This window comes from Microcebus murinus, chromosome 16 (assembly GCF_040939455.1).
Source record: "Microcebus murinus isolate Inina chromosome 16, M.murinus_Inina_mat1.0, whole genome shotgun sequence".
NCBI lineage: Eukaryota > Metazoa > Chordata > Mammalia > Primates > Cheirogaleidae > Microcebus > Microcebus murinus.
The window spans coordinates 10,512,017-10,537,734 of NC_134119.1; the positions used below are offsets into that span (position 1 = coordinate 10,512,017).

The 25,718-nt window shown below is 42.1% G+C and overlaps 1 protein-coding gene across 1 annotated transcript; it reads right to left on the bottom strand.

The window, feature by feature from the left end:
* Positions 1–5,456: 5,456 nt before the first annotated feature.
* Positions 5,457–21,340, bottom strand: PARD6B (par-6 family cell polarity regulator beta). The gene is made up of 3 exons (XM_012766146.2): positions 20,928–21,340; positions 16,097–16,319; positions 5,457–7,974 (listed from the first exon to the last, which is right to left on the bottom strand). Exons 1-3 carry the CDS (start codon positions 20,991–20,993, stop codon positions 7,145–7,147), a joined length of 1,119 nt encoding a protein of 372 aa, XP_012621600.1. The 5' UTR covers positions 20,994–21,340; the 3' UTR covers positions 5,457–7,144.
* Positions 21,341–25,718: the final 4,378 nt, after the last annotated feature.

Below are 25,718 nucleotides of genomic sequence, written 5' to 3' on the forward strand. Positions count from 1 at the left end.
GCAGGCCAGCCCACTGATGGGTCTGTTCTGTCTGCGCTATGCATTGTTTCAAAACTCAAGACATTTCATATGAAATTCTGGATTTCTGGCGTCTTCTGAAAAGTTAAAAGAGCTGACAGCAGTAGGCCCACACATCCCCAAAAGCAATCACGGCATGTGGTAGACCCTGCCTCGTGGGGGGCGGGGGGAGTGTCTCCAGCTTACCAGCCCCACCCACCTGCCCCACTCCGGCCCTTTGGGCATTTGCAACCCCTTCTCTAAGCCCATGGCTCTCTCTTTTCCGTATCTTTTTTTGAGACAGAGTCTCGCTTTGTTGCCCAGGCTAAAGTGAGTGCCGTGGCGTCAGCCTAGCTCACAGCAACCTCAAACTCCTGGGCTCAAGCAATCCTGCTGCCTCAGCCTCCTGAGTAGCCGGAACTACAGGCATGCATCACCATGCCTGGCTAATATTTTCTATATATATTAGTTGGCCAATTAACTTCTTTCTATTTATAGTAGTGACGGGATCTTGCTCTTGCCCAGGGTGGTTTCAAAATCCTGAGCTTGAGCGATCCTCCCACCTCGGCCTCCCAGAGTGGTAGGATTACAGGCATGAGCCACTGCGCCCGGCCTCTATTCTGTATTTTGAAAGTATAACATTTGAACTTCCTGCCATTTCAGATTGAAGTTTGTATTGTATTTATATACATTCTTTACATATTCAACTTGTGTCAGATTTATTTATTGATTGATTGACAGAGTCTTTCTGTGTCGCCCTGGGTAGAGTATAGTGGTGTTGTCATAGCTCACAGCAACCTCAAACTCCTGGGCTCAAATGACCCTCCCACCCCAGCCTCCCAGGTAGGTGGGACTATAGGCATGAGCCACTGCACCCAGCTTCAGCTTTATTTTAAATAGAATCAAAATAAGCAATAATACCTGAAAACACAAGTCCTAATATAGTCATGTTCATGAGTTTTAAACTTTCCCTTTCAATACAGAACGCTGCCACTGGGCCCAAATTTCATTTCCACTTTTACCATTTTCCTTTGATAGAAGACTGCTCTCTATCCCCATGTACCTTTTACACGGCACTTTATGCTTTTAACCCCCTCTTTAATAAAACATTTATACTAAATACTTCTCTTTTTATAGAGTCAGAGTCTCGCTTTGTTGCCCGGGCTAGAGTGCCTTGGCGTCAGCCTAGCTCACAGCAACCTCAAACTCCTGGGCTCAACCGATCCTTCTGCCTCAGCCTCCCAAGTAGCTGGGACTACAGACATGCGCCGCCATGCCCGGCTAATTTTTTCTATATATCTTTAGTTGGCCAATTAGTTTCTTTCTATTTTTAATAGAGACGGGGGTCTCACTCTTGGCTCAGGCTGGTTTCGAACTCCTGACCTTGAGTGATCCTCCAGCCTCAGCCTCCCAAAGTGCTAGGATTACAGGCGTGAGCCACCATGCCTGGCTGCAAATACTTCTTAAAGCTACAAGCAACACCCACTGTGTCAAACCCTGCAGTCCTTTTTCTAGTGGTAATGGCCTGATTCCCTGATTTTTCCTTTGGAAACCATGCTCCTCCTGCAATAGGTCCAGACTTGGGCACATGACCCAAGCATGGCACAGGGATTGGGTTAGGGATGGTCACATGACTCAGACAGGGCCAATGAGAGGTGCCTCTGGGGAAGACCAGCTTCCTTGTTGGTGCTTGTTCATGTGTCAGAATGGGATGAAGTTGCTGGAGGCCGTCTTTGCCACCACAAGGATTTGCCTGAGGGAAAAAAGCCAACAGAGGAAAGCAAAAGCAAGGAATGGAGAGGGATTCTAGTCTGGCTGTAAAATATAGTGGCCACTAGCCACATATGCCTATTAAAATTTAAAGTAAGGCCAGATATGGTGGCTCATGCTTGTAATCCCAGCACTTTGGAAGGCCCAGGTAGGGAGATTACTTGAGACCAGGAGTTTGAGACCAGCCTGGACAACATAGCAAGACCCCTGTCTCTGCAAAAAATAAGAATAAAATAGCCAGGCATGGTGGTGTGTGCCTGTAGTCACAGCTATGAGGGAGGCCAAAACAGGAGGATCACTTGAGCCCAGGAGTTCCAGGATGCAGTGAGCTATGATTGCACCACTTCACTGTAGCTTGGGCAACAGAGCAAGACCCTGCTTGTGGAGAAAATTTTAAATTAAATTGACATAAAGTTAAAAGTTCAGTTTCTCAGCTGCACTAGCTACACTTCAGATATGTAGTAGCCACATGTGGGCTGGTGTCTACTCTCTGGGCAGAGCAAACACAGATTTCCATCATTGCAGAAAGTTCTATGAGACAGCAAAAGCCTAGACAATATCAGTGCCAAAATTCTTAGCCCTGATTTTTCAGTTGCATGAGCCAATACATTCTTTTTGATGCAAGTCAATTGAAGTTAGGTTTTTTCACTATCCAAAGAATTTCAAGGCAAGAGCATCCCAATTAACACTCTGAAAAATATGACCATTGACCAGGTCCACCGTTCACAGATTTAGGTGTCATTGGGTGTTTTCCTCTTATTCAGGTCCAAGCCAGAGAAAATCACCACTGGGTTCAGAAAGGTAGTTAAGCAGAGAGCACTCAAGAAGTGGGATTATAATGAACTATATATTAAGGGCAATTTTCTCTATATTCTATTACACAGAGAATACTGCTTTTAGAATAAACTTCATCCCCTAGACAGCTTTTATAAATGGAAAAACACCTAAATGCAGCTTGTAAATAAAACTCCACTGATTTTTTTTTTTTTTTCCTGTGACAGAGTCTCACTCTGTCGCCCGGGCTAGAGTGCCGTGGCGTCAGCCTAGCTCACAGCAACCTCCAACTCCTGGGCTCAAGCAATCCTTCTGCCTCAGCCCTCCGAGAAGCTGGGATTACAGGTATGCGCCACCATGCCTGGCTAATTTTATATATATACACTTTTAGTTGTCCAGCTAATGTTTTTCTATTTTTTTAGTAGAGACGGGGGTCTCACTCTTTCTCAGGCTGGTCTCGAACTCCTGAGCTCAAAAAGATCCGCTCGCCTAGGCCTCCCAGAGTGCTAGGATTACAGGTGTGACCCACAGCACCAGGCCTTGAATTTTAATATTAATTCATAAAATACACATCAAATGTTGTAAAGCAACCAGATCAACACATTAGCTTTTAAAATATTATCTATCTGGCCGGGCGTGGTGGCTCACGCCTGTAATCCTAGCACTCTGGGAGGCCGAGGTGGGCGGATTGCTCAAGGTCAGGAGTTCAAAACCAGCCTGAGCGAGACCCCGTCTCTACCAAAAATAGAAATAAATTAATTGACCAACTAAAAATATATATACAAAAAATTAGCCGGGCATGGTGGCGCATGCCTGTAGTCCAGCTACTCAGGAGGCTGAGGCAGGAGGATCGCTTGAGCCCCGGAGATTGAGGTTGCTGTGAGCTAGGCTGATCGCCATGGCACTCACTCTAGCCTGGGCAACAAAGTGAGACTCTGTCTCAAAAAAAAAAAAAAATATTATCTATCTACATCTTACTTGTTATTAGGGAAGAAGTTGGTAGACTGCTATACACTAAGGACTTTTTGTGTAATCTGCCGGATTAATTTCCTTTATATTTACCTTCTGATAGACAGATGTCAACCCAATGACAATCATTAGACTGCAAATTGTACTTCTTGTGGGCAATGAAGTCTTAATTTTGGTTTCTAAAGTGTCTCTTCTGACAGCACTTAAGTAGCATACAAATGATATAACGAGGAGGCACAGCTAGATTTTGCTTTGCCCTGCAGGTAACAGCCACCGCCACCAAGTGACAGGCTGTCACAAGGTAACAAGGAAGACTTTCAAAGTCTTCAAAGCAAGGCACTCTCAAACTTGTGTGCAGGGCACGGCTGCTGAGTCACCGATAGACACACACTCTTACAGCTTCACTATGCAAATTAAACCTTCCCCCAAACTGAAAGGGAAAATCAAACAATCCGCAGTGGTTTCATCAGTCGCTGTTGAACACTGGAGCACCCAAAGGCACACAACCAGAACACACGGGTTTGCTTCTCTTTGTAAACTTTTTTCCTCAAAATCAAATTTATCAAGTTCTTGCCCAGACCTAGAAACTAGGCAGGGATTTTAGATGCAAACTACACTGGGGTCATATTTTGGGGGTGAAAGAGATGTTTTCGTTCAGGGACGAGCTATCAAGTACTGAATGCAGCCCAATCCATGGTGTTCAATTTATACTCAGGGGATTTTTCAATGTTTTTAAATTGGAGGAAAGGAATCAGTCGGAAGGATTATCCTCTAAACTGGTTGGGCGAGGAGTTAATGCAAACATGAAGTAAGCCAGTGACAGGGTGGCTAATTTGGGATTAGAAATGGCTCAGGAGGGGTTGGTTTTATCTTGGGCCTTTTAAGTTTTGAATTCAGTATAAATTGAATTCAATCCATACAGGCGATATAATAGGTGATAATAAGTATAACTAAGGGAATCTGAATTTCAGAAGATAAATTGTCACAGTACAAACTACTTTTGTTTCAAACAATCTTAACAATGTTAAAGATAGCTTTGGGTGAATATCATGCAAAATCTTTCACACTATCAGAATTAACTACATTTTAACTGTTACCTTCCAGCCCATAGTCATATGGTCATCCCTAGTTGCAGTAAATGTACGTATGATTTGGTGTTTATCTTTCAACAATTAAAAGGAAGAAAGGATCATGTTATAACTTAATAGTTTTCTCCCTACCTTTTTTATACAGTGGGTGCTTGATAAATATTTGTGGGTGACTTTCCATATAATTTCAAACAAGAAAGTAGCCTTAATACAAGTCTATCTTTATTTGTAAAAAATAATATACAACTAAAGCTAATTTGATTTTTAAAATCAAAGTTCATTTAGTGATAATGTACATTTTATAATAAAATTGTAGTAAAATACTGACATTTGATAGTTTAAACAAAGTATCATTCATGTAAAAATCATGTTATAGCATGTAAAATTTAATTAGAAAATTCATAGTTCACAAAAGTACATATATTTTGTTGATAGCTCAAGAACATTATCATAAATTTACTTAAGATACAGAACAAAATTCACAGTTAGGCTTGACATTTAGTACTATAAAATTTTACACTGGATCCACTGATTTTTGTTAATATGGTACACTTGAAATAATTGATTCTGACTACCAATGAATTGATATGTTATTGTATAGCCAATATTGGTTTTACAATATGTCCAGTAATCAATTATTTCACCAGTAATTTAAATGACAGAGATCTAGTTGAAAACACCATTGACATATACCCTTAACAGGATAATTAAAACAAAAAGCACTAGCAGCTTTGATTTCCGTTTTCATGAATGCATACAAGATAAATCTGTATTTTATAGTTAAAATTTGTACAAAAAGTCAAGCCCTGAAGTATTTTTCCCCCAAGAGAAAAGTTCTGATGTTAAAACTTTGTTAAAAAAAAAAAAAGAGAGAGAGAGAGAGAGAGGTAGTGTGTAAAAATATTTTTACTTAAAATGTTGAACCCCTGCACCACTTATATTATAAATGAAATTTAACCTTCTACATACTAACATTATTTTGCCATTCAAGAGTCAAATTTATAAGACTCACAGAATGTTAAAGCTGGAATGGTATTAACAAAAAAAAGTGGTATATAAATGGAAGAACGGTGAATTCAACAAAAAGAACATTGTATTATATAATGTGCAGTTAATAGTTTACTGATAATATGCTTAATGGTAATGTGAGCAGAATACATTAAGTATTCTGAGTCAAGTGATCTTCATTGAATCAAGACTTCTTCATATATTTTACCATATAGAGAAAACATCCTTCAAAACGGAGTCATTTGAATCTTCATTGTTTTAACAGCACACAATTGTTAAAAAGGTATTCATACTAGTCCTACCATAAAATTAATAAATAACTCTTCATAAGCCATAGGGAACTTATGGACTTCATAATATTCTTAGTTTCTATATACAAGCATACCATTGTGCTTGTGCACATTGTACAATGAAATCAGGCAAGGAATGAAAGTTAGCAGCCTTACTCTTGACATGTTCTAAGTGGATGCACTGGAAAGTAATAAATAGCCTCATACAATTAACAATGATAAGATTTACCTGTCATAGAATACTACATATTTCTCATAAAGTGTAGGCAGTGTTTCTACAGATCCCATCAAAGGAAAATCCAATTTTTTTGTATTAATATAAAAAGTGCACAAGTTTGTCCTGTGTGTAAAAATCTCTTAATATGGGTGCATTTTTAATCCAAAATGATTCATACTTGAATACGTAAAAAGTATAAAAGCACACCAACAAAACATACACACTAACAACGAAAGGAATGGTTGCCAATGAGATTGGGAATGAGGACAGGGAATAGGTTAAAAGAGTCTCCCGTATTTCCAGAGTCACTGGAATGGCCTTTAAAACATAAATTATACCCATATGGAATGATTAGTTTGTAAATATGAAAGCCATAGGATGGACAAACACCAACTTGAACAAACGTTACAGAGTTTCAAAATTTAGAAACATAGCTTCAACACTTTATATAACATGGGAAGGAACTCCTGAAAACAGCCAAGTGGTTTGATTCCTTAGAAATAGAAAAAAATACATTTATAAAATAATTTGTTACAATTAGTAACAGAGGAACACTAAAAAAATTAAAATAAAATACTGGGAACATAACAGCTGAGGCCCCCAATGTACCAAAAGATATAGAATCAGACTTCTTCACATTAGAATTTTTAAAATATATTAAATGAAAAATTAACTGGGCTCTGCATAGCAGGTTAAATATGCAACCACTTCAAGCAGAAATGATCTAGTCCTCTCACATAGTTCTGAGAATGTGCTTTAACATCCAGTTCTCCACAGACAAAATAACAAAAGCACATAATTTCATCAGCAAAGGCCCCTTTGTTTTTAGAGTTAAATTCACCTCTGATCCGCCAAAGTTTATATTAACAATTATCAAACTACTATTTTAACAACATTCTAAGCTTGCAATATTATTTTTCTCATGCCCATTCCACATCATTGGTTCAGAGGTATATATGCTTTAAACTAGCCAAATGTACAAGTCCCCATGGCATCTGAGTGAGGACTCAGAAAACATTCAAACAGTGGTTTCATAATGTTATGATTGTTCCATCTTCTTCTAAGAGTTTTTGATCTGGAGCATGTGTTTCAAATTCTGTGTTTGTGCCACTTGCTACGGGCGCTACGCTCACTTCATTAGAGGGAATAAAACCATTCTGTCCAGACTCGAAACTGAGTTCTATCTGTGTTAAGGATTCCAGGCTCTCGGTATTAGCAACAGCTTTTGGGATCTGCTGTGGCACTCCACTGCCTTCAATGATAATGTCATCTTCATCACTGTCTTCATCCTCTGGCTCGAAGCTTGGTTCGATCTGCTGTGGATAGCCAAGAAGGCTATTATCGGTAGACTGGCCGGAGCTGCCGGAAGTCCGACTGTTCCTAACAACGTTATTCCTCTGGTTTGCTGGTCTCACCGTTATGATGAGGTTGCGGCTGTTGGCAATCATCATGTCTGTTACTTGATCAAGACTCTTCCCTGAAACTTCTATGCCATTAACTTCTAAAACTTCATCATTAACAGCTAGTAGTCCTGTGCTTTGAGCCAGACCTCCGGGGACAAGCCTCGATATAAAGATCCCTGGGACCTTCTCTAAGCCATGCGGTGTCACCCTGACACTGGAGCCATCCCGGATGTAGAATCCCAGGGGTTTCTCAGTGCCATATTTGTAAAGACGAACCCTACGATGCGTTTCTGGGAGAATGTCCACATCTATGATAGAAGACACAGGTCTAAAGTCTTGGGGCATACTAATGACTATATGTGGCTTTTTCCTATGGTTGTCAGGACGCAAGACGTTGGTTAAAACATTCTTCTTTTTTATTAGCGTGTCTGTACCAAAGGCACTATAGTCTGCTTCTTCTGTTTAAAAATAAAATAAAAGAATTATAGAAATGCTGTAAAAATACCCATTTACCTACAGCTGAGTATGTACAAAAGAGATAACACAAATACATTTGGTACATAATCTAGCTAAATATTAGCTTCTTCTAATCAAACCATAAAGTAGTGCAGTAGTTAACTGCCATACCAGAAAAAACCACTAGGTGGCCATCTCAAATATACATCACATTACCAAATGTTGAAGTTAAAATTTGATAAAGCTCGACTATTAAACCACATTAAACATGGCAAATGAGATTATGATAGATCTTACAAAGGCATCCTGAAAGATTTTAAGCCAGCTACTTAAAATATACTTTTCCTTCATTTGTTTAAAAAAACCTGCAATTTGTATGTTTATCACATTAAATTCAGAGATACAAAATGGGACACGTGATTCTCGAGGTAAACCAAAGGAGCAAAATCATACACCTGCACTAGCGGCTGGGTGGGCAGAGAATGTAATTAAGTGAAGCTGGTACACATTGAACACACAGGAATTTTGGTCTTCTGCAAATAAACACTTTCTCCTTCAGTTTCCTGGGGGGAATTCTTGATCTTTCAATTCAATTTTCAAAGAGGCAGAGGCATAAGATTTTTAACTTGTCACTTCACAAAAAACTGAAAAGTGCAAGGACGTTTTGTTCCGGTGGTGGTGACGTACAGGGAATGGGGAGGACTGGCAAACTGGAGAGCTGCTGCCCCATTTAAAAAACCTAGCTGCTCCTCTGTGCCAGGCAGGTGTTCTCGTGCCAGAAAGCCTTGTTTTTAGTTAAAATCTTCCCCTTTTTAATTTCTGCCACCTAACTAAACAACAACAACAACAAAAATCTGTTGGGGCCAAATACATCTGAGGATGGAAGAGTTTATTCCTAAAGCCACCAATTTATAACCTGACATAAACTAAAGCAAAACAGAACACCTAACACCAGATATTGTAAGTTATATGGCTGAAGGAAGATATTCTATAGACAAAACATCTCATCAGATAAGGAGAGGTAAAAAAAGAAATGAAATCGATACAAGAACAAAAGTTGAAATCTTTTAAAAAATAACTGAAATGAGGATAAACTAAAAAGCCAAATTTCCAAGGATAAAAAAATAATATTTCAATAAGAATAAAAGGGAAAAGGGACCCTCCCCCGCCCCGCAAAAGAAACAGTTCAAAATCCCAGCCTCAGCTACTGCTACAGACAACGCTAGTATGCCCATCTCCAGGGCTTCAGTTTACATTCTCTCTCACCCCGCCCCAGTGAGCTCTTACCATCTTCACTTTATAGGCTGGGAAATTAAGGGTACAACATGAGTTACTAAGAAAGGACTGGAACCTAGGTTTTCTACTAGGCCAGTATCTTCCAAGTTCACATAATGAGTGCTAAATAACAATCGTGTGTCAGAGTATGGAGAGCTTTACCATTATTTTCTGATGTTTCATCAACACTCTTTAAAACCTAGTTTCAGATTAATAAACAAGATTAGGGGTAGCTTATTGTTTTGGCATTTCTCCCCTCACCCTGGGGACACTTTCGTTCTTCATTTTTAAAGTATTTACACTGTCTTCTTACAGAGACAGAAGTTTATAATATGGCTCTGGACATAAATCCATTGGCACAAGAATATTTTTGGCAAAATTTGGCCAAAAATCTATTACGAATAGTCCTCTACTGCTCTGTTTTCTCAAAATTACATATGCTTTTATTTCAAAGTAATCAAAAATGAAAGCCCACATAGTATTTATATGGGAAATTCCAGACCATACAAACTGAGAACAAAATCAAGTTTGCCTAAATACCTACTCATGGGAAACCTGACCAAAAAAACCCCAAATCTGCATAATTTGGCATCACATCCAGACTCCATTTGAATGCTCTCTGCTAAATTCTCAAAAGCAATATGCCCCAGTACAAAGGCACCTTTGTTCTCCCATCTAGCTAATCAGTTTCCAGCCACTGGGAAAGAAAATATTCTGGCAGAAAGCCAGGGTGCAGGGTGTTAGTTTAAAGTGTAAAGGTGAATGTCCATAAGGAGTTGGAGTTGACTTTCTACCTGAGTATGTATCAGAGCATGAAACTCACAATGAGCTGGAAAGTTTGGAAACTTGATTCGTAGCAACCTTCCACTTGTATAAACCTGGACTTATACAACCGTGTGTGATATGGGCCGGTATAGCACTACCTCACTTATCCCAAGCCTGACGTTCAGCCAACGATCTTGGCTAACTGGAACAGACACGGATCCACCTAGAAGGCCTCTGAAAACAGTCAAACTGGATGTCTTACTTCCCTACGCACAAAAAGCTCCTGTGCTTTACTTACAGAGGAGCCCTGCAGGGACTCCCTCTGAACCTCTTACTCTTTAAACATTAATTCTGAAAAGCCTAGTAATCTCATTCCTCAGCTCACAGAGGGTCATAAGTCACACATTCAGAGCAAGGGGTAAGGGCCCCGTGTGAGCAGCAGGCACAAATACGAGAAATAAAAGCCTACAGTGAGTAAAAAGCAAATTTGACAAACGAAAGCTCTACATAAACTCCATAGGCATCCCTACACAGTAACAAAACAGCAAGAGTTCATGGTGCAGTCATCAAGAGAGTTCAAGATTATGCCCCATTTGAAGCTTGAAGAATGATGGGAAAGAATGATTTTTTAAAATGTCCTAATCCAAGGGTTGACAACCTTTTCCTGCTGAGAGTTAGCAAATGTTTTAGATACTGCAGGCCATACAGTCTCTGTTGCAAAAGCAGCCATAGGCAATAGATAGAACAGGCATGGATGTGTTCCAAGAATGCTTTATTTACAAAAACAGCCAACAGGCTTTAGCCCGCCAACCCTTGGTCTAAACCAAAATGGTTAAATGAAATAGATCTGGCAACTCTTGGAGAATTAAACATCAGTTAAAACAAATTAGATATTCAAATTTTGTAGACCCCTTCACTTCCCAATACAAAAAAAGTAATCACCAAATATTTAATAAACACCTCCTATATCCCAGGCGTTGTGCTCTGTGCTGCAGATTCAGTGAAAAAACACACACGATGACTGCTTTCACGGTGCTTACAGTCTAAAAAAGGAGATGGCAACTAACAAATAATTCCAACTACTGTAACTCAACTACGACAAAGGTGCCACTGTGAGCAGCACGCTGTGCCGGGCCGTGTCACCGTCAAGCCTGGCTTGCGGGGAAGGAAAAGCTTTCCTCTCTGGGGAAGTGCGGTTTCTACCAAGACTGGAAAAGCAGCCCTCGGCTAATCAGGTAGGACGGGAGGAAGAATGTTCCAGGCACAGGATGCAACATAGAGAACAGTGAGGGCAGGCAGATTCAGTCCAGTGTAGCCAGGGTGGAGGGTGCAATGGGAGAAGGAGGGAGGAGTCGGGAGCCAAGTCGGAGGCAGCCAGAGGCCAACCAGGCAAACAGGGCCTCCTGGGCAGTGTGAAGGTTTATGGACTTTAGCCTAAGGGCAGTGGGAAGAAGACCAAGGACTTTAAGGAAAAGAGTGAGGGTGATCTCATCTGGTTTCTACAAAGATCACCTGGTTTCTACAAAGCTCGTTCAGGGTACAAGTTGGAGAAGGACTCCAGGGGGAGGACCCGAGGCTACTGCAGTGACTCGGATGGTCCCTGGCCTGGAGCAGAGGCAGTGGAGATGGGGAAACAAACCTGAAAAATAATTAGAGCGCAGTTTTAACAGGCTTGGTGACTGACTAAAAAAATAGGTATGTGTCAAAGGTGACACCGAGGTTTCTGTCATGAGCAACTTGGTATCATATTCTGAGATGTCACTCCACAATTTCCTCTTAATTTCTGTAGCCATACCTTTTGTTAAACTATAACCTAGAACTCATTACTAAAGTGTATATCCCTTAGAAATTTTTAAATTAAACTCTGATTCATTAAACTGTAACGTGGACACATACCTACAAAATAATATCCAATGCACAAAATCTAAGAGATAATTTAGTTGCCCAGTTACAGGTATCTGGGCCACAAGGCCATGTTTGTGTGAGAGTATGTTCCAAGTGAGACCAAGTTTAAAGCAAGGCCCTTCTAGTGTTTCTAGCAAACACTACAATAAATTCAAGATGTAAACATGTTTGTCTGGTGTCGTACAAAAACACTGATACAGCAAGAAGTTTGGGTATAGATAATCTGATTCGATCTGTGAGGAGTCTGTGCTATAGCACAGTGACAGACTCCAGACTCGGTTTATTATCATGACTTGGCTGGGAGGCTTTTAAAAAAATGCATATTTCCCTTTGCAGATAAAATTAAAGCTACTGAACTAAAAAAACAAAACAAAAACAACAAAAAAAACCACACACACACTTCCCTGGCTGTATTCTAAACCTACAGGAAAATGACCTGGGTATTTTACAAAGATGTAACCTTTAAATATTTTCTAAAATTGTTTAGTGCACAGTAATAAGGGAAAACTCTATTCTGTACCTTTTCTTCTCCCTCTCCTAAATAAATTAGGATAAACGCTAATATTCCAACAGGAGATGGGAGTTGGAAATCCTTTGTGAAAGTAAATTTTTTTGTTTCATTTTGTTTTGAGACAGAGTCTAGCTCTGTTGCCCCATCTAGAGTGCCATGGCATCATCATAGCTCACAGCAACCTCAAACTCCTGGGCTCAAGAGATTCTCCTGCCTCAGCCTCCCAAGTAGCTGGACTACAGGTGCATACCACCATGCCCAGATAATTTTTCTATTAGAAATGGGGTCTCACTCTTGCTCAGGCTGGTTTTGAACTCCTTAGCTCAAATGATCCTGCTTCCTCAGCCTCCCAGAGTGCTAGGATTACAGGTGTGAGCCACTGTGCCCAGCCTTTTTTTTTTTTTTTTTTTTTTTGAGATAGGGTCTCACTGTTGCCCAGGCTAGAGTGCAATGGCGTTATCATGGCTCACTGCAACCTCAAACCCCTGGGCTCAAATGATCCACCTGCTACAAGCTCCCAAGTAGCTGGGACTATAGGTGCAGGCCACCATGCCCAGTTAATTTTTTAAAATTTTGATTTATTTTTTGTAGAGAGGAGGTCTCAGTATGTTGCCTGGGCTGGTCTTGAACTCCTGGGCTCAAGCAATCCTCCCACATCAGCCTCCCAAAGTGCTGGGTGAAAGTAACTTTTAAGATAGCAGTTTTTTGTTTTGTTTTTGATTCCATGATAGCAACCCTAGGAATAGAGTACGGAGTTTTTCTTCCAACAATAAATTGTTATAAAACATTTCAAGATATGCAACACTATCTTCAAGTTCAGGCTATGAAGTAGTTTACACATTCAATCATGAGCTTTCACTTCAAAGAAACTTTATTTACTAGACTATCAGATTTTAAAAGTTCATGTGGTTCTAAAATTTAAAATAGTTTTGAAATTTGTTTTTAAAAAATCACTTGTTACCATACCAAGTGTGATTGCTGCCCTGTTGATTCCCAATTGGAGTTAAAAAGCCAAGAAAACAGAAAATGGACTTGGTACGGTAGCTCACACCTATAATCCCAGCAGGCTGAAGATTGGGGAGGCCCAGGAGGATCACTGAGCCCAGGACTTAGAGACCAGCTTGGGCAACACTGCAAGATCCCAAAGAGCTGGGGGATTAGTGTTCTTAAGAGACGAAAAAGTGCAAAAGCACATAGACAACAACAAGCTTGTGGTTGGCTGTGATGAGGGAGTGGCAGAATGGGGGGAGAGAAGGCTTGGAAGTCCAAATCAGAAAGGATTTTATTCTGGTTCCAATGGGAAGCTATTAGAGGGTTTTAAACAGAAATGAATTGATCAACTTACTTTCATTTTTTGCTGAAGTCCTATTTGTATTAAATTTATATTTTTAAAAATTAAAATCTTTTTGTTGAATGGACTACTCCTAAATCAAATTATAAGGGCTACTAATTGTATAGGACATTTTACTTCTACTACACAGAAAACATTTCTTCAAACAGAAACGTATTTCTAAGCTGTAATTCCTGTATCAAAAATAAAAACCTTCAAAGGTCTCAATAAAAATTATGCCGATAAATAAATAAAAACTTGAAATAGCTGAAGATAATCACTCTGAAGAGATGTTAGGGTTAATTCCATGATCATGCTAAGTGTTACAATTCCAGTAACAAACTCAAGGTAGTATAACCCAACTCCTATAATCTTTCTAACAAAGGGGATAATCCAACAAAATTTTGTCAGATGGCTATAGCTTAAAAACTCATTCTATATTTGAATACACATTCCAAACAGCAACCAAATTTTTAATGAAAATTACAATTGCCAACAAGAAAGGCCTGTGATCAACTACAATTATTTAAATTCTTTCCTCTCTAACATTCTATACATAGCCTTCCAAGGTTCTATCCCTGGTCTTCATCTCAGTTGGCCCTATGTCAACTCCCAAATTTTAACTATCACTTTCTGAAGACTTTGAAGTCTAACTAGTGTCTAGATTTCCATCCTGATCTCCAGTCTACCATTTCCAATCTCTTGTATGATAAGTTCAACTCGCCAGACTGATAAGATTATTTATTCTGAAACATAACCCATAATCTTCTTCTCCAGATCAATCTCTCTTTCAGACTCTGCTTGTTTATGACACTGTCCCAGCCACCATCAGACGTATTACCATAAAGCTATGCTTTGCTGGACCCTCCTTCACTGTGGACCAGCCGCTGTGCATGCACTCTCAATTCCCACCCCGCCCCCACTGCGCTCTGTGCCTTCCTCCCTGTCCCCTCTACTGAGGAGCAGCTGCCAGGCCAGTCCCCCTACTTCTCCACTGCCTGCTCCTGGCTCTCCACTGTAAGACTGCTGCTCACTGCAAATCATCCAGAACAGCAGCGACTCAATCTCCCCAAAGTCACACTCTAATTATACCACACCCCTGTTAAAAATCAACATCCACCTCAGGGGTCTTTGGAGAAATTAATATGTGGGTGTGAAAGTATTTTGTAAACAGTCAGATGACACAGACAGAAGTTATCCTTGGAGGTTTATTTTGTTGGTGGACTTGAGTTTTTTCAAACCCACAAAAGCAAAGATACATAATTGGTGGAATTTCAAAGCCCTGGGAGTGGTCCGAGGCTTATCAACTGACTGGAAATAAAAGTTTCGCCTTCAAGGGTAATCCCTACCCATTCTCTCAAACTACTTTCTGGGTTAGTTTACAAACATTGAAAGGCTTTAATTATCCCAATACCAGGTTCAATGCTCTCATACTGGCTTACCAAACCTCTTCATTTACCAAAGAGAAAGGAATAAAGGGCACATACCACAATGATGCCTACCTTGCTCACCGGCAGGCAGGCAGGCAGGCAGGCAGGCAGGCAGGCAGACAGACAGACAGACACACACACACACACACACACACACACACACACACACACACACGCACACACAATAAGCACACTGAGGAGGCTACAATGTTTTTTTTAAAAAGTTTTAAGACTGAAAATATATTTGAAAATGCTTTCCAAATAGAGTAGTCATTTCAAATCATTTTTTATAAGACTAGTATCAATGTTTACATCTCTCCACAACAAAAACTTGCTACCTCATTTTCTAGATAATTAACTAATTTTATACTATATCAGTAAAAAATTCTCTAAAGGCTCATACAAGCCAGGGCACTGCATTTAGCTCATTGAATCCTGACATTTATCCATTCTATAGGAAAAGACATTGAGACTCAGGAAGATTAAGTGACTTTGCTTCTAGTATCTATTAATTGGTAAATATAGCACTTGAAAATTGGTTGCCATGAAAAAAATGGGAATCTTTCTGAATCTAAATTCATACTCTTTTCACATCTTTCTGAATGGACAATAATCCATTCAAGTGAAGATTCAATAAATTCCTAATTTCTATTTCTAAAAAACCCTAAGAGGTTAAAAATTAAGTAATTAAAATGACAAATTCTCTAAAGCACACTTAGTGAAGTATAAAGATATAAATTAAACGAACAATATCACAAATGTTTTAACCTACTTGCTAGTTAACACAGCAAGAAGATTCACATAGAATGTGTATTCACTAAGTCTGTGGCAAAGTCCGGACATCCTATAGATGGGGAAAACACACTATTTCTATTCTTAAAACAATTGTTCCGAACAGTGGTACTTACCCTTCTTTTGTATAAAAATCCTAAGCAGCGGATTGGCCGTTGACACAGCTTTGTGGTAATTATCGTCGTTATTTATGGGTAGCAAGTCTCCGTGGATGTCTGCATAGCCCACTAAAACGTCAACATTGGGTATCTTGTGAACGTGCTGCAGTAATCCATAAAACTCCTCAAATTTTCCAGGTTTTGATCTCTCCAGTGAAAATCGACGAAATTCAGCTCCAAACTATAAATATAACAATATATATTAAATTAAGTTCTTTTAAAAAACAAAAGTAACAGAAGGGCCCAATTTGAAAATGCATGCTATAGAAAAATTAACAAGCATAGTTAAATATTTCTCTTAATAAAGAAGATAGTCCATTATCAGAAACCTCATTATAAAGAGATAAAAAAGCAAAAGAAAGGCACAAGAATTTGCCTCCTCACTGCTGTGTCTCTGAAGGGTACTCATGGAGTAACCAGGCTTTACTGGGGACTGTTCTGCACGGTGACTCAGCTCAAACTTTGAGAACAACACTCTTCTCACTCAAGTCACAGGGTACCTAAGATGTGTCCAAGTCTTTATTCTGACCACCAGCAAAAAGCATCTAAGTATCCTCCCCCGTAAAAGAAAGTAGGATTTCAAAAGAGGCGGCAAGAATCAATAGCAAAATATACAGAAAGAACGCTGAGCTTCTTGGCATTAAGTATTACACAAATGGAAGTTATCACATAAGGAACTGGTCTGGAGATAACAAGCATCTTCTCCATGTAATGCAGAAAAAAGAAGCTTTAGGAATACATCAGATATATGTCCTACAACTATCCAATTAGCATAAGAAGTGTTTATGTGCTTGGCACAGTGGTAGGCCCTAGAGATTTAAAGTCTCAGGCCTGTTCCAGAAGCTCACCAATTAGCGGGTAAAAAGAATAATTACTTGAGGGAGGTATTAAGGGATCACACAAATAGGGAGGAAGACAATCTCATCATACGTAATACTGACCTGCACGTTTCTGATCCTCAAGTCAGCTTCCCTATAGTTCTGTTCTTCCCATGTCAAATCATTAAAGTGGCTCATATTCAACACTAAGGACTGGCTTCATCTAGTCCATAATAAACAGGATTTATAACTTACTATGGGATGAGCATGGCATTTCCTCAAATGTGGAAACCTAAGAAAGGTTAATCAGCCTTTTTCAAAAAGTGCCCCAGTCACATAAGTTTGAGAAATCACCCTCTTAGGAATCCCTGTGGACACCAGCATATTAAAGGCTCAATTAAGTCTTACAGTTGATTTTTAGTGTTTAAACAAATGTTTGCCAAATGTGTTTAACCACTGAACTCGTATTTTCTCTAAATATTATTAGCAAGAAATACTAATGTAAAAAAAAGAGTATGATCTAAAGAGAAAAAGAAAAATAAAAGAAATACTAACGTACTGCTGGTACAGGCTTAAGCACCACCCATAAAAGCTCCTATCAAAATAATTTGAGTTTATAAACATGTCAATTCATTTTCCCAAAGGCCCTACAGGTCATCTGGATCCACTGTGTTTGCTCTATCTATGAAGATCATCTGCCTTGCTTATACCCATACTCCTCGCTGGTTTTAAATTAAATTAAAATAAAAACCTCACTAAAACCACCTGTTACCTCTAACAAATAATTAAAATAGTTTCCAAAACACATTCCTGAAATATAAACACTAACATTTGCCAAAAAAATAAGGTGACTCATACCTAAAGCTCTCAAAAAGTTTAGTCACACCTTCATGTTTCAAAGTAAATAAAGACTCAGGGAACACCCTGCATATCAGAGTTAGTCTTATGATGTTATCAAAAGTCGCAGTTTCTCCTCCATTTGATTTACTCTGGGATGGCAACAAAGTTGCCAGTCCTTTCTGATTCATCCACAGGGTTTATTACTTCCCCTGATAGACAAATGGGAATAACATCTAATAATTTAACATTTTAGGGCTTCAACGCTCTTGCTAAAGCTTTTGAATGAAAATTCTTTGCTTAACATTTTTTTCTCTTGCTTAACTATTATGATAAAAACAATAAAAAATTTTATGGCTTCACAGTAGATGTGCCCTTTTGCCAATGCTGGCAGAGGAAAAAAAAAAGACAACAAAGTGAAATTATTATGCTACTTGCAACAAAACAATAGGATTAAGAGAACTTTTTACTATATACAGAAAAATACTAAGATGGAGATAAAATTAAGACCCAATCAACAATTATTCACCATGAACCATTTACAACTTTTTTTTGGCCTGGTCTAGTTTGCCCTAGCCATTCAAGAGGTAAGAGGTGGAGGGTGTATGGACTTCCTTCCCCCAGCATCTATTGGTACATTCTCGAAATGCAAACTTAATTTTAATATTCTATTTGCCTTTGAATAATAATTAGGAAGTTTTATGGCTCAAAAACTGCTCCAAGGTTATTAAAGGACATCACTATGATTATTGATTAAGAACTTTCCCAACTCTAGAGAAACAATCAGGGAGATAAATCACTTACCAAAGAAAAGTCACATGGTAGCTGGTATCACAAATTTAACTGTGGTTGTATTTACACTATCCATTATTTTATTATCGGTAGCATTTTTCCCTTTCATGAGCAAAGGTAATAAAGTTGACACTACTCTTTCCTATGCAGAAGAAAGAGATACTAAAAGTAGGTGCACACTACCAAGTTTTGGTTACAACCTTTTAGTTACCAACTTTCTAAAAAGCTGTGATATCACTAGAGCAAGTGTGAAAGGAAATACTGTTTCAAAAATCTGTCCCAATATTTTTTAAATGGCTATGACGACAAATGTTTTATTCAATCCATTAAAAGCAAATATGTCAACAATAAATATTTAAAACATAATGTGTCACAGACACACTGGAAACAGTTCCTACACTTTGTCCATCAACAGCCGGACTAGTGGAACTGACTGCATTCAGTGCATGCTCTCAGAATTCCTTGATTCTATTTAAGAGACATGGTTCACTAAAAGTGCAGTATGACAGGTCAAATATATAACATGGAGTTTAGACATAAGTATGCAAAAGATTCACAAATCAGTTAACAAAAGAGAAAGGCAAAAAGCCTGGAATTCCAGTCCCCAAGTACTCAAGGTTTCCCAGTACTAGAGATAAATGACTATTTAATTGTCTTTATCAGTGCACCTACAATCCCTATTCATTTTTTCCTATGAAAAAAAAATTAAAGACTTGCTACAAAGATCAGGACTATACACTGAATTTTAAGATTACGCAATATCACAAGTGTTTTTCTCTCCTTAACCTCAACACCCACAAACCCAAACTGGATTTATAACAGAAATGCCATGAGAAGGTTCAACCACTGGGCAAGGAACCACTACCACCACTATACTGCTAGACGAAAAGCTCTATGTATTTTGAGTCATCTTAACCCTTTAGTTCAAGCAAGTCACTTAAATTTGCTATGTTGTGTCCCGCAGAGCACATAGGGAAGCACATATTCCTTAAATTGTGGCAATTACCTTTCTATTCTTATTAAATAATTGTTTCTAAAACTAGTGCCCATTCTTGTAACAGTTCTTAAGTGTCAAATAACACTTTAAAATATTAAAAATATATTTTATAATGTAGATTTTCTTGATGTAATTCTCAGTTACAGAAACTTACAGCACTTTGCTTATCAACCCTAGACAATAAAGCCATTCTATCCACCGGCTTCAGGAAGCTTCCCTTATTCTACCTTACTTCACTCAAATCCCTCCCCGATTTAGCACTCTCCTTAGTAGCCTTACAATCAATGATGCCTCATTATTTTTGAAGCTGATATACTTTTGCTTTTCTCCTTTTCTGTGTTTTGGCCTTTTCAATTCTATTTTTATGTGTTCTCAGGGCCCAGCCAGTGTCCTGCTTTGTATACAGTGCCTAAAAGTTACTCTTTAAAAAGGCTTTGTCGTAAAAGCAGACCTTGGAGAAGTCATAACCTTTCTGAGCCTCAGTCTTCTCATCTCAGACTTCTCAGAGAATTGAACTAGATTATCTAAGCTCCTTTCGGCTCTTCAATTTATGAAACGCTTGATGAAAATGTTCCCATGGCCGCCGATCACCTTCAAATTCCAGCTCAAAACCCCCTTTGGGAAGCATTCCCTAACTAATCCCTACAGACTACTCTGCTCACCGAGCCTTGCGATTTAGGAATTCAGCGAATACCGAAGTAATTATCAGCAGATTGGCATACCGCTGGCCAAGGGTGCAAGCACTTGATGTGAATAGGTAGCACGATGGAATGAAAAGATCATCCAAACTCAGACTGTAAAGTGCTACTCCAGCGTAAGGCGATAGCGCTACTTTTACAGATTAAATGCATACCAAAGTTAGTGCTAGAAGCCCTAGCAGGAAGCAAAGCTAACTTTAAAAGGGCCGTTTAGTCCCCCGGGCTGTCTCCATCGCCGCTCCATGCACCCCAGAACCACAGAAAGGGGGAGCGCCGGGTGTTCCAAAGGCCTTTTACCGACAGCCCAGCAGTTAGGGTTCCCTCTGCACCCCCTAGCATGCAATGCTTCCACGCCTGAGTGTGCCCTGGCCCTTACTCCCACCCTCGAAGGCAGGAATGGGCTCTGAGGAACGAGTTTAAGCGCTCCACTAGCTCTTCTTACCTGGGCCAGGAGCAGACACAAGCGCATCACCCCGCCGCCCCCTTCTCGGCGAGTGTATTGTCCACACCTCCGGCCTCCCAACCGCACCCCCGCGCCTCGGTCCCAGACCCGGCAGCCCAGCCCGCCGCCTCCCCGGCCGTCCTGCCCGGCCCGGCCTCTCCCAGGCCGGTCCCCCGCCTCCCGCTCCGCCCGCCGGCCCGCGCACCTTGCTCTTCACCTCCATGGTGCCCAGGCAGCCGCTGCCCGCCCCGTGCCGGTGGCTGCGGTTCATGCTGAGCCCCGGGCCCCGCGGCGGCCTCCTCGGGCCGGCAGTCCCTCAGGAGCGCGGGCAGCGAGTGCGCGGCTGCGGCCCGGCGCCTCCTCGCGGGCACCTGCACAGGGCCGGCCGCGGCTCGGGCGGCTGCGCGGAGCTCCCCCGGCTGGCTGCTCGCGCGGCGGGGCCGAGGGTCGGACTGGCGGCGCGGCGGCGGAGACGCGGCTCCCTCCCTCCGGGCCTCGGCGGCGGCGGCGACAGCGGGGAAGGAGGAGGAGGGGGCGGAGCGGAGGCCACAGGCGCCGCAGCCTCGCTCTCGGCCGCCTCCCCCGCGCGCCCGCGCGCGCGCCCCCGAGGCGGGCCGGAGCCGCCGCGGCGCGTGCGCGCGCTCACCTGCAGCCTCCGAAGCAGCCGCAGCCGCTCGCGCTCCGCCCACACCCAATAGGAAGCGCGCACCTGCGCCCGCGGCGCCAGCCAATCGTTACGCGCCTCGCGCGGCGAATGGGCGGGCCGCCATCCCGAGAATCCCGCCCACCGCCGCGCGATTGGTCCCGCGCTGCGAGGGAGGGGCGGGATCACCTGAAGCCCTGGTCCTCCTCTCCCGACCCAGCAAGAGAGCTAGAAGGCGCATGCGCGGGCGCAGCGGTTTCCGCCCTGGGAAGGCAGTGCGGGAGGCCGGCCGGAAGCGCGAGCGCACCTGGAGAAGGGCTCAGCAGGGTAGACCTCTTGCGCATGCGCGGGCGCGCTCCTGGGTGCCCGGCCCCGCCGGGAGCACGCGCCGCTCGGCGCGCGCCAGTCACACAGCAGGCCGGGGGCTGGGACGCGCGGCGGCTCGGTTTCCCAGGCGCCCAGGGGCCCAGGGGCGGCTCGGTTCCTTCGGGCCCCGCCCGCTTCCACTGAGAGATGCTGCAGCCTCGCGCGACGCCCCTCCAGCGCCCTTCTGCGTCGTTTAGGCGGCCGGCTGCAACTCTTGGTTGCCAATTCAAGTTTTCCCGCCTCTGCAGCAGTTTCTGGGGAAGAACCGTAGGGCTCTTTTGGCTTACTTTTGTTCAAAGGGACTCTACAGCCCCCTAAATCTTGGCTTACTTTTGTTCAAGGGACTCTACAGCCCCCTAAATCCGCCAGGCCCCGAGGGGTTGAGGGCGCCGTGAGGGAAGGAGAGTGGGCTGAGGCTGGGAAGGGCTCGCAGGCCCAGCCTCCCTGAGACTTGTGGTCTGACCTTTCAGGACTTGTTTTTTTGTTGTTGCTGTTGTTTTTTTAAATGTAAGCCTCTTAAGTCTTGCTCTTCTCTCCTCCAGCCATTTCTCGGCCGTTTGCTGTTTCTACAAACGACAGCCTTTGGGTTGTGTTTGTTTCCCCTGGTGACCTAGCCGTGTCCCGGAGTAACAAAACACCCAGTCCTCACCTCTAAACGCACCAGAGCTGGGTGGCATTGGCCAGGGGAGGGGAGGAGAAGACTCGCAGGACCCCCACCCGCAGAAGGGCTCCTGCTCATCAAAGAGCTGTGGAAACCGCCTGCGAGCCAGGAAGGGACCAGGGACTGGGGGCTCCAACCTGAGACCGGCAAGAAGACTTGGTTAGGGAACCTTCTTCCCTTCATCTCCCTGCCTACCTCACATCCCTCCTAACGCTTGTGCGGTTTTTTCCCAGCCCTTCTGGCGTGCTCTAGGTTTCCCAGTATTTTGTGCACGTGAGCTTTGTGAGTAATCTGTCTCTACCCTAGAATCAGAGCTCCGGAAGGCAGCAACCGCTTGTGCTTTGCTTGCATTGAGTAGCACAGAGCCTGACTCCTGGCAGCTCCTCACATTAAGTCTTTGCTGAGTGCTGCCGCGGAGAGTGTGCTTTTTATAGGCTAGCTTTGCCCCACCTGGGTTCAAAGGTGAGCAGCCCATCTTTTCCCCCTAGAGAATTCAGTTCATCAATGATTTGTTGGGAGGATTTAAGGTTTTTATGGTCAATTGGGGTGGAAGTACTGATGGAATGGATACCATCCCACGCTGAGTAATAAGTAATAAAGCAGCCTTCTCCGCCCCCTGTTCAAGAGCACCTATGATGTGACTCAAACTCAGCTGGAAATAAAGTGTGATGCCTGATGGAGCAGCTGCAGGGCCTGTAACTCCCTTAACTGTTGGTACTGGTATAGCAGGTCTCAACTTTTTTGGTCTCAAAAAATTATGGAGGACCCCAAAGTATTTTGTTTATGTGTGTTGTATCTTTCTGTATTTATCATATTAGAATTAAAGCTGAGACAAGTTTAGAACACAAGAATACACAGACACACATGCCAGTAGTCATCAGAGCAATGATGTCATCGTACATCTTGTCCTTCCTGGAAAACTCCATTGTGGACTTGTGAGACAAAGAGGATGAGAAGAACGAATGACATCTTAGTACTGTGAAAAGAGTTTTGGCCTTGCTAGTCCCCTAAAAAGGTCTCAGGACTCTCGCAGGTCCCTGGACCACACTCTGATCATCGCTGGACCAGAAGACGTCACAACCTTTAGGCGTCTTTATTCTCAGCTTTCACCTCCCTCTCCCCAGTTGGCAGGGCTGCGGCCCAGGAACAAGGGCCCGGCTGTGTGAGTGATTGTTGGGGTGTTGAGGTTTGTTCCTGTGATCGATACTGATTTATCGGGCCCTTTTGAGAAGGAAGTTCATGGGTGCCAGCGCACCTGCGTGGGCCCTGCATTCCTGGAGGTGCCGTCACATCCTCTCTCCCCTCCCCCGGGTGTGGCATCCCTCTTTACTTGGACTTTCCTTTCTAGAAGGGAGGGCCAGGCCAGAGCTTCCTGGATCTCCTAAGCAGAATTTGCTCTGAGTCCTGCGTCACTGGTGCGCCTGGGTTGTGTAAGGAAGGAATGTGGAAAATGGCTTGGGTTTGATAAAAGTATTGTGGAGGAGGAGAACCCTTTCATTCCAAGAGCTGTCAGGGCGGTAAGTTTGTTCACAGAGCCTGAATTTCAGCCTCTCTTCAGAAGCAGGAAGCCCAGAGAAACAGCACAGAGAAGGATTTATGTTCCTGTTTCTTGGATTTGAAGACTTACCATCATCCCCCACCCCCACCCCCAAATCCTCAAGCTAAAGCTGATCAAGACCTACATGTGACATGAAAAGCTAGTCCCATGCCTGGGAGAATTAATGCTCAGTGAGTTAGGAGATAAGTAAGGCGAACCTATTACATTAGGGACTCGGTAAATTATAGGTTCACAAAATCATTAGTTGGGAATGGGCTCCCAGAGATTGTCCCACCCACACACTGTCGGGCCTCTCCGACCCATCTCCACCCTCTGAAAGAAGTTAGTGAGGGTTACACTTAGGCTTTATGCTGCTTTTCAATACTTTCTGTCTTTAAATTCTACAAACACCCTGTTGTGTTCATTTGAAATCTACCTTGTGAGGTGGAGTTTGTAATTTTCCACAATTAGTTTTTTTAGTTCGTATCTTGCATAACGATTCTTTCTTTCTTTCTTTCTTTCTTTCTTTCTTTCTTTCTTTCTTTCTTTCTTTCTTTCCTTCCTTCCTTCCTTCCTTCCTTCCTTCCTTCCTTCCTTCCTTCCTTCCTTCCTTCCTTCCTTCCTTCCTTCCTTCCTTCTTCTTTCCTTCCTTCCTTCCCTCCCTCCCTCCCTCCCTTCCTCCCTCTTTCTTTCTTTCTTTCTTTCTTTCTTTCTTTCTTTCTTTCTTTCTTTCTTTCTTTCTTTCCTTCTTTCCTTTTCTTTTCTTTTCTTTTTTCTTTCTTTCTCCAAGTATTAGAAGAAATAAAAAAGAGGTAGCAAGAAATCATCTATAATGCTGGCAACATTTTTTTCAAAAAATTTCTCTTGCCAGCTCTTTTTCTCCTTGATTGCTCAAGTTCCAGGTTGGATGGAGCTGGTTAATAATTCTTTGAGAAAGAGTTAAAGTGTATATTTATGAATCTCAGACTACTCACCGAAGCATTTTAAGCCCTTTAGCAGAGGTGGAATTAAGTCACATGATCTGTTCTCTGGTTAATAGTTTATAATACTTTGTGGTGCTCACAGCTAGGGAAACAAATGCATTATTTTCTGTGGCCTTTAAGAAGTTCGATGCCCTTCTAGGTAAAAACCTATCTTTGCAGGAGGCAGTATGTGCCAGGCACGGAGCCTCAGCCTTGCCCTTGGGTTGGCCCTGCCACAGGTTTGCTTTCTGACCCCTCTCTGGGACTCAATTTCTCCATCTGTAAATGCAGTCACCATATGAGATCATCTCCACAACCCCTTCCAGCTCTTAACATTCTATGGTACCCCAGGGATAGTGGAGATTGATCATTATTTCAACATTACCAGGGATGAACTGGAATGAAAAGAGTAATCTTCCCATCAGGGTCAACAGACAGGCTGCAGGCATCAGCCAGAATGTTCCAGTTCCCAGGAGGTGTTGATGAAGATGATGAAGTTGATGATAGTTAACATTTGTAAGAGGTGTACTAGGTGCCAGGGACTGTGCTAACTGCTTTTCCGTGGATTAGCTTGTTTAATTTTAAGTTGCATGAAAGAGCTTTATATTTGGAGGCACTTAGATCTTATTTGTTTTATAAACTGATAGATGTTCATTTGAGCCCTTCCTCTGCTCTTTGCTGTCTGGGTGACCTTGACCCAGTTCTCTTAACCACACAGAGCCTTGGATTTCTCCTCTGCTCCTCTATAAAAGGAGGTAGACAGCAATTCCTACCTCATCAGATTGTCCCAGGGCTCAGATGAGAAACTTCACGTGCTGCTGCTCTGC

Coding starts and splice junctions, on each gene's coding strand:
- PARD6B (XM_012766146.2), bottom strand. CDS start 20,993: ATGAACCGCAGCCACCGGCACGGGGCGGGCAGCGGCTGCCTGGGCACC. Junction 16,320..20,927: donor CCATGGAGGTGAAGAGCAAG/GTGCGCGGGCCG, acceptor TTATATTTATAG/TTTGGAGCTGAATTTCGTCG. Junction 7,975..16,096: donor GATTTTTATACAAAAGAAGG/GTAAGTACCACT, acceptor ATTTTTAAACAG/AAGAAGCAGACTATAGTGCC.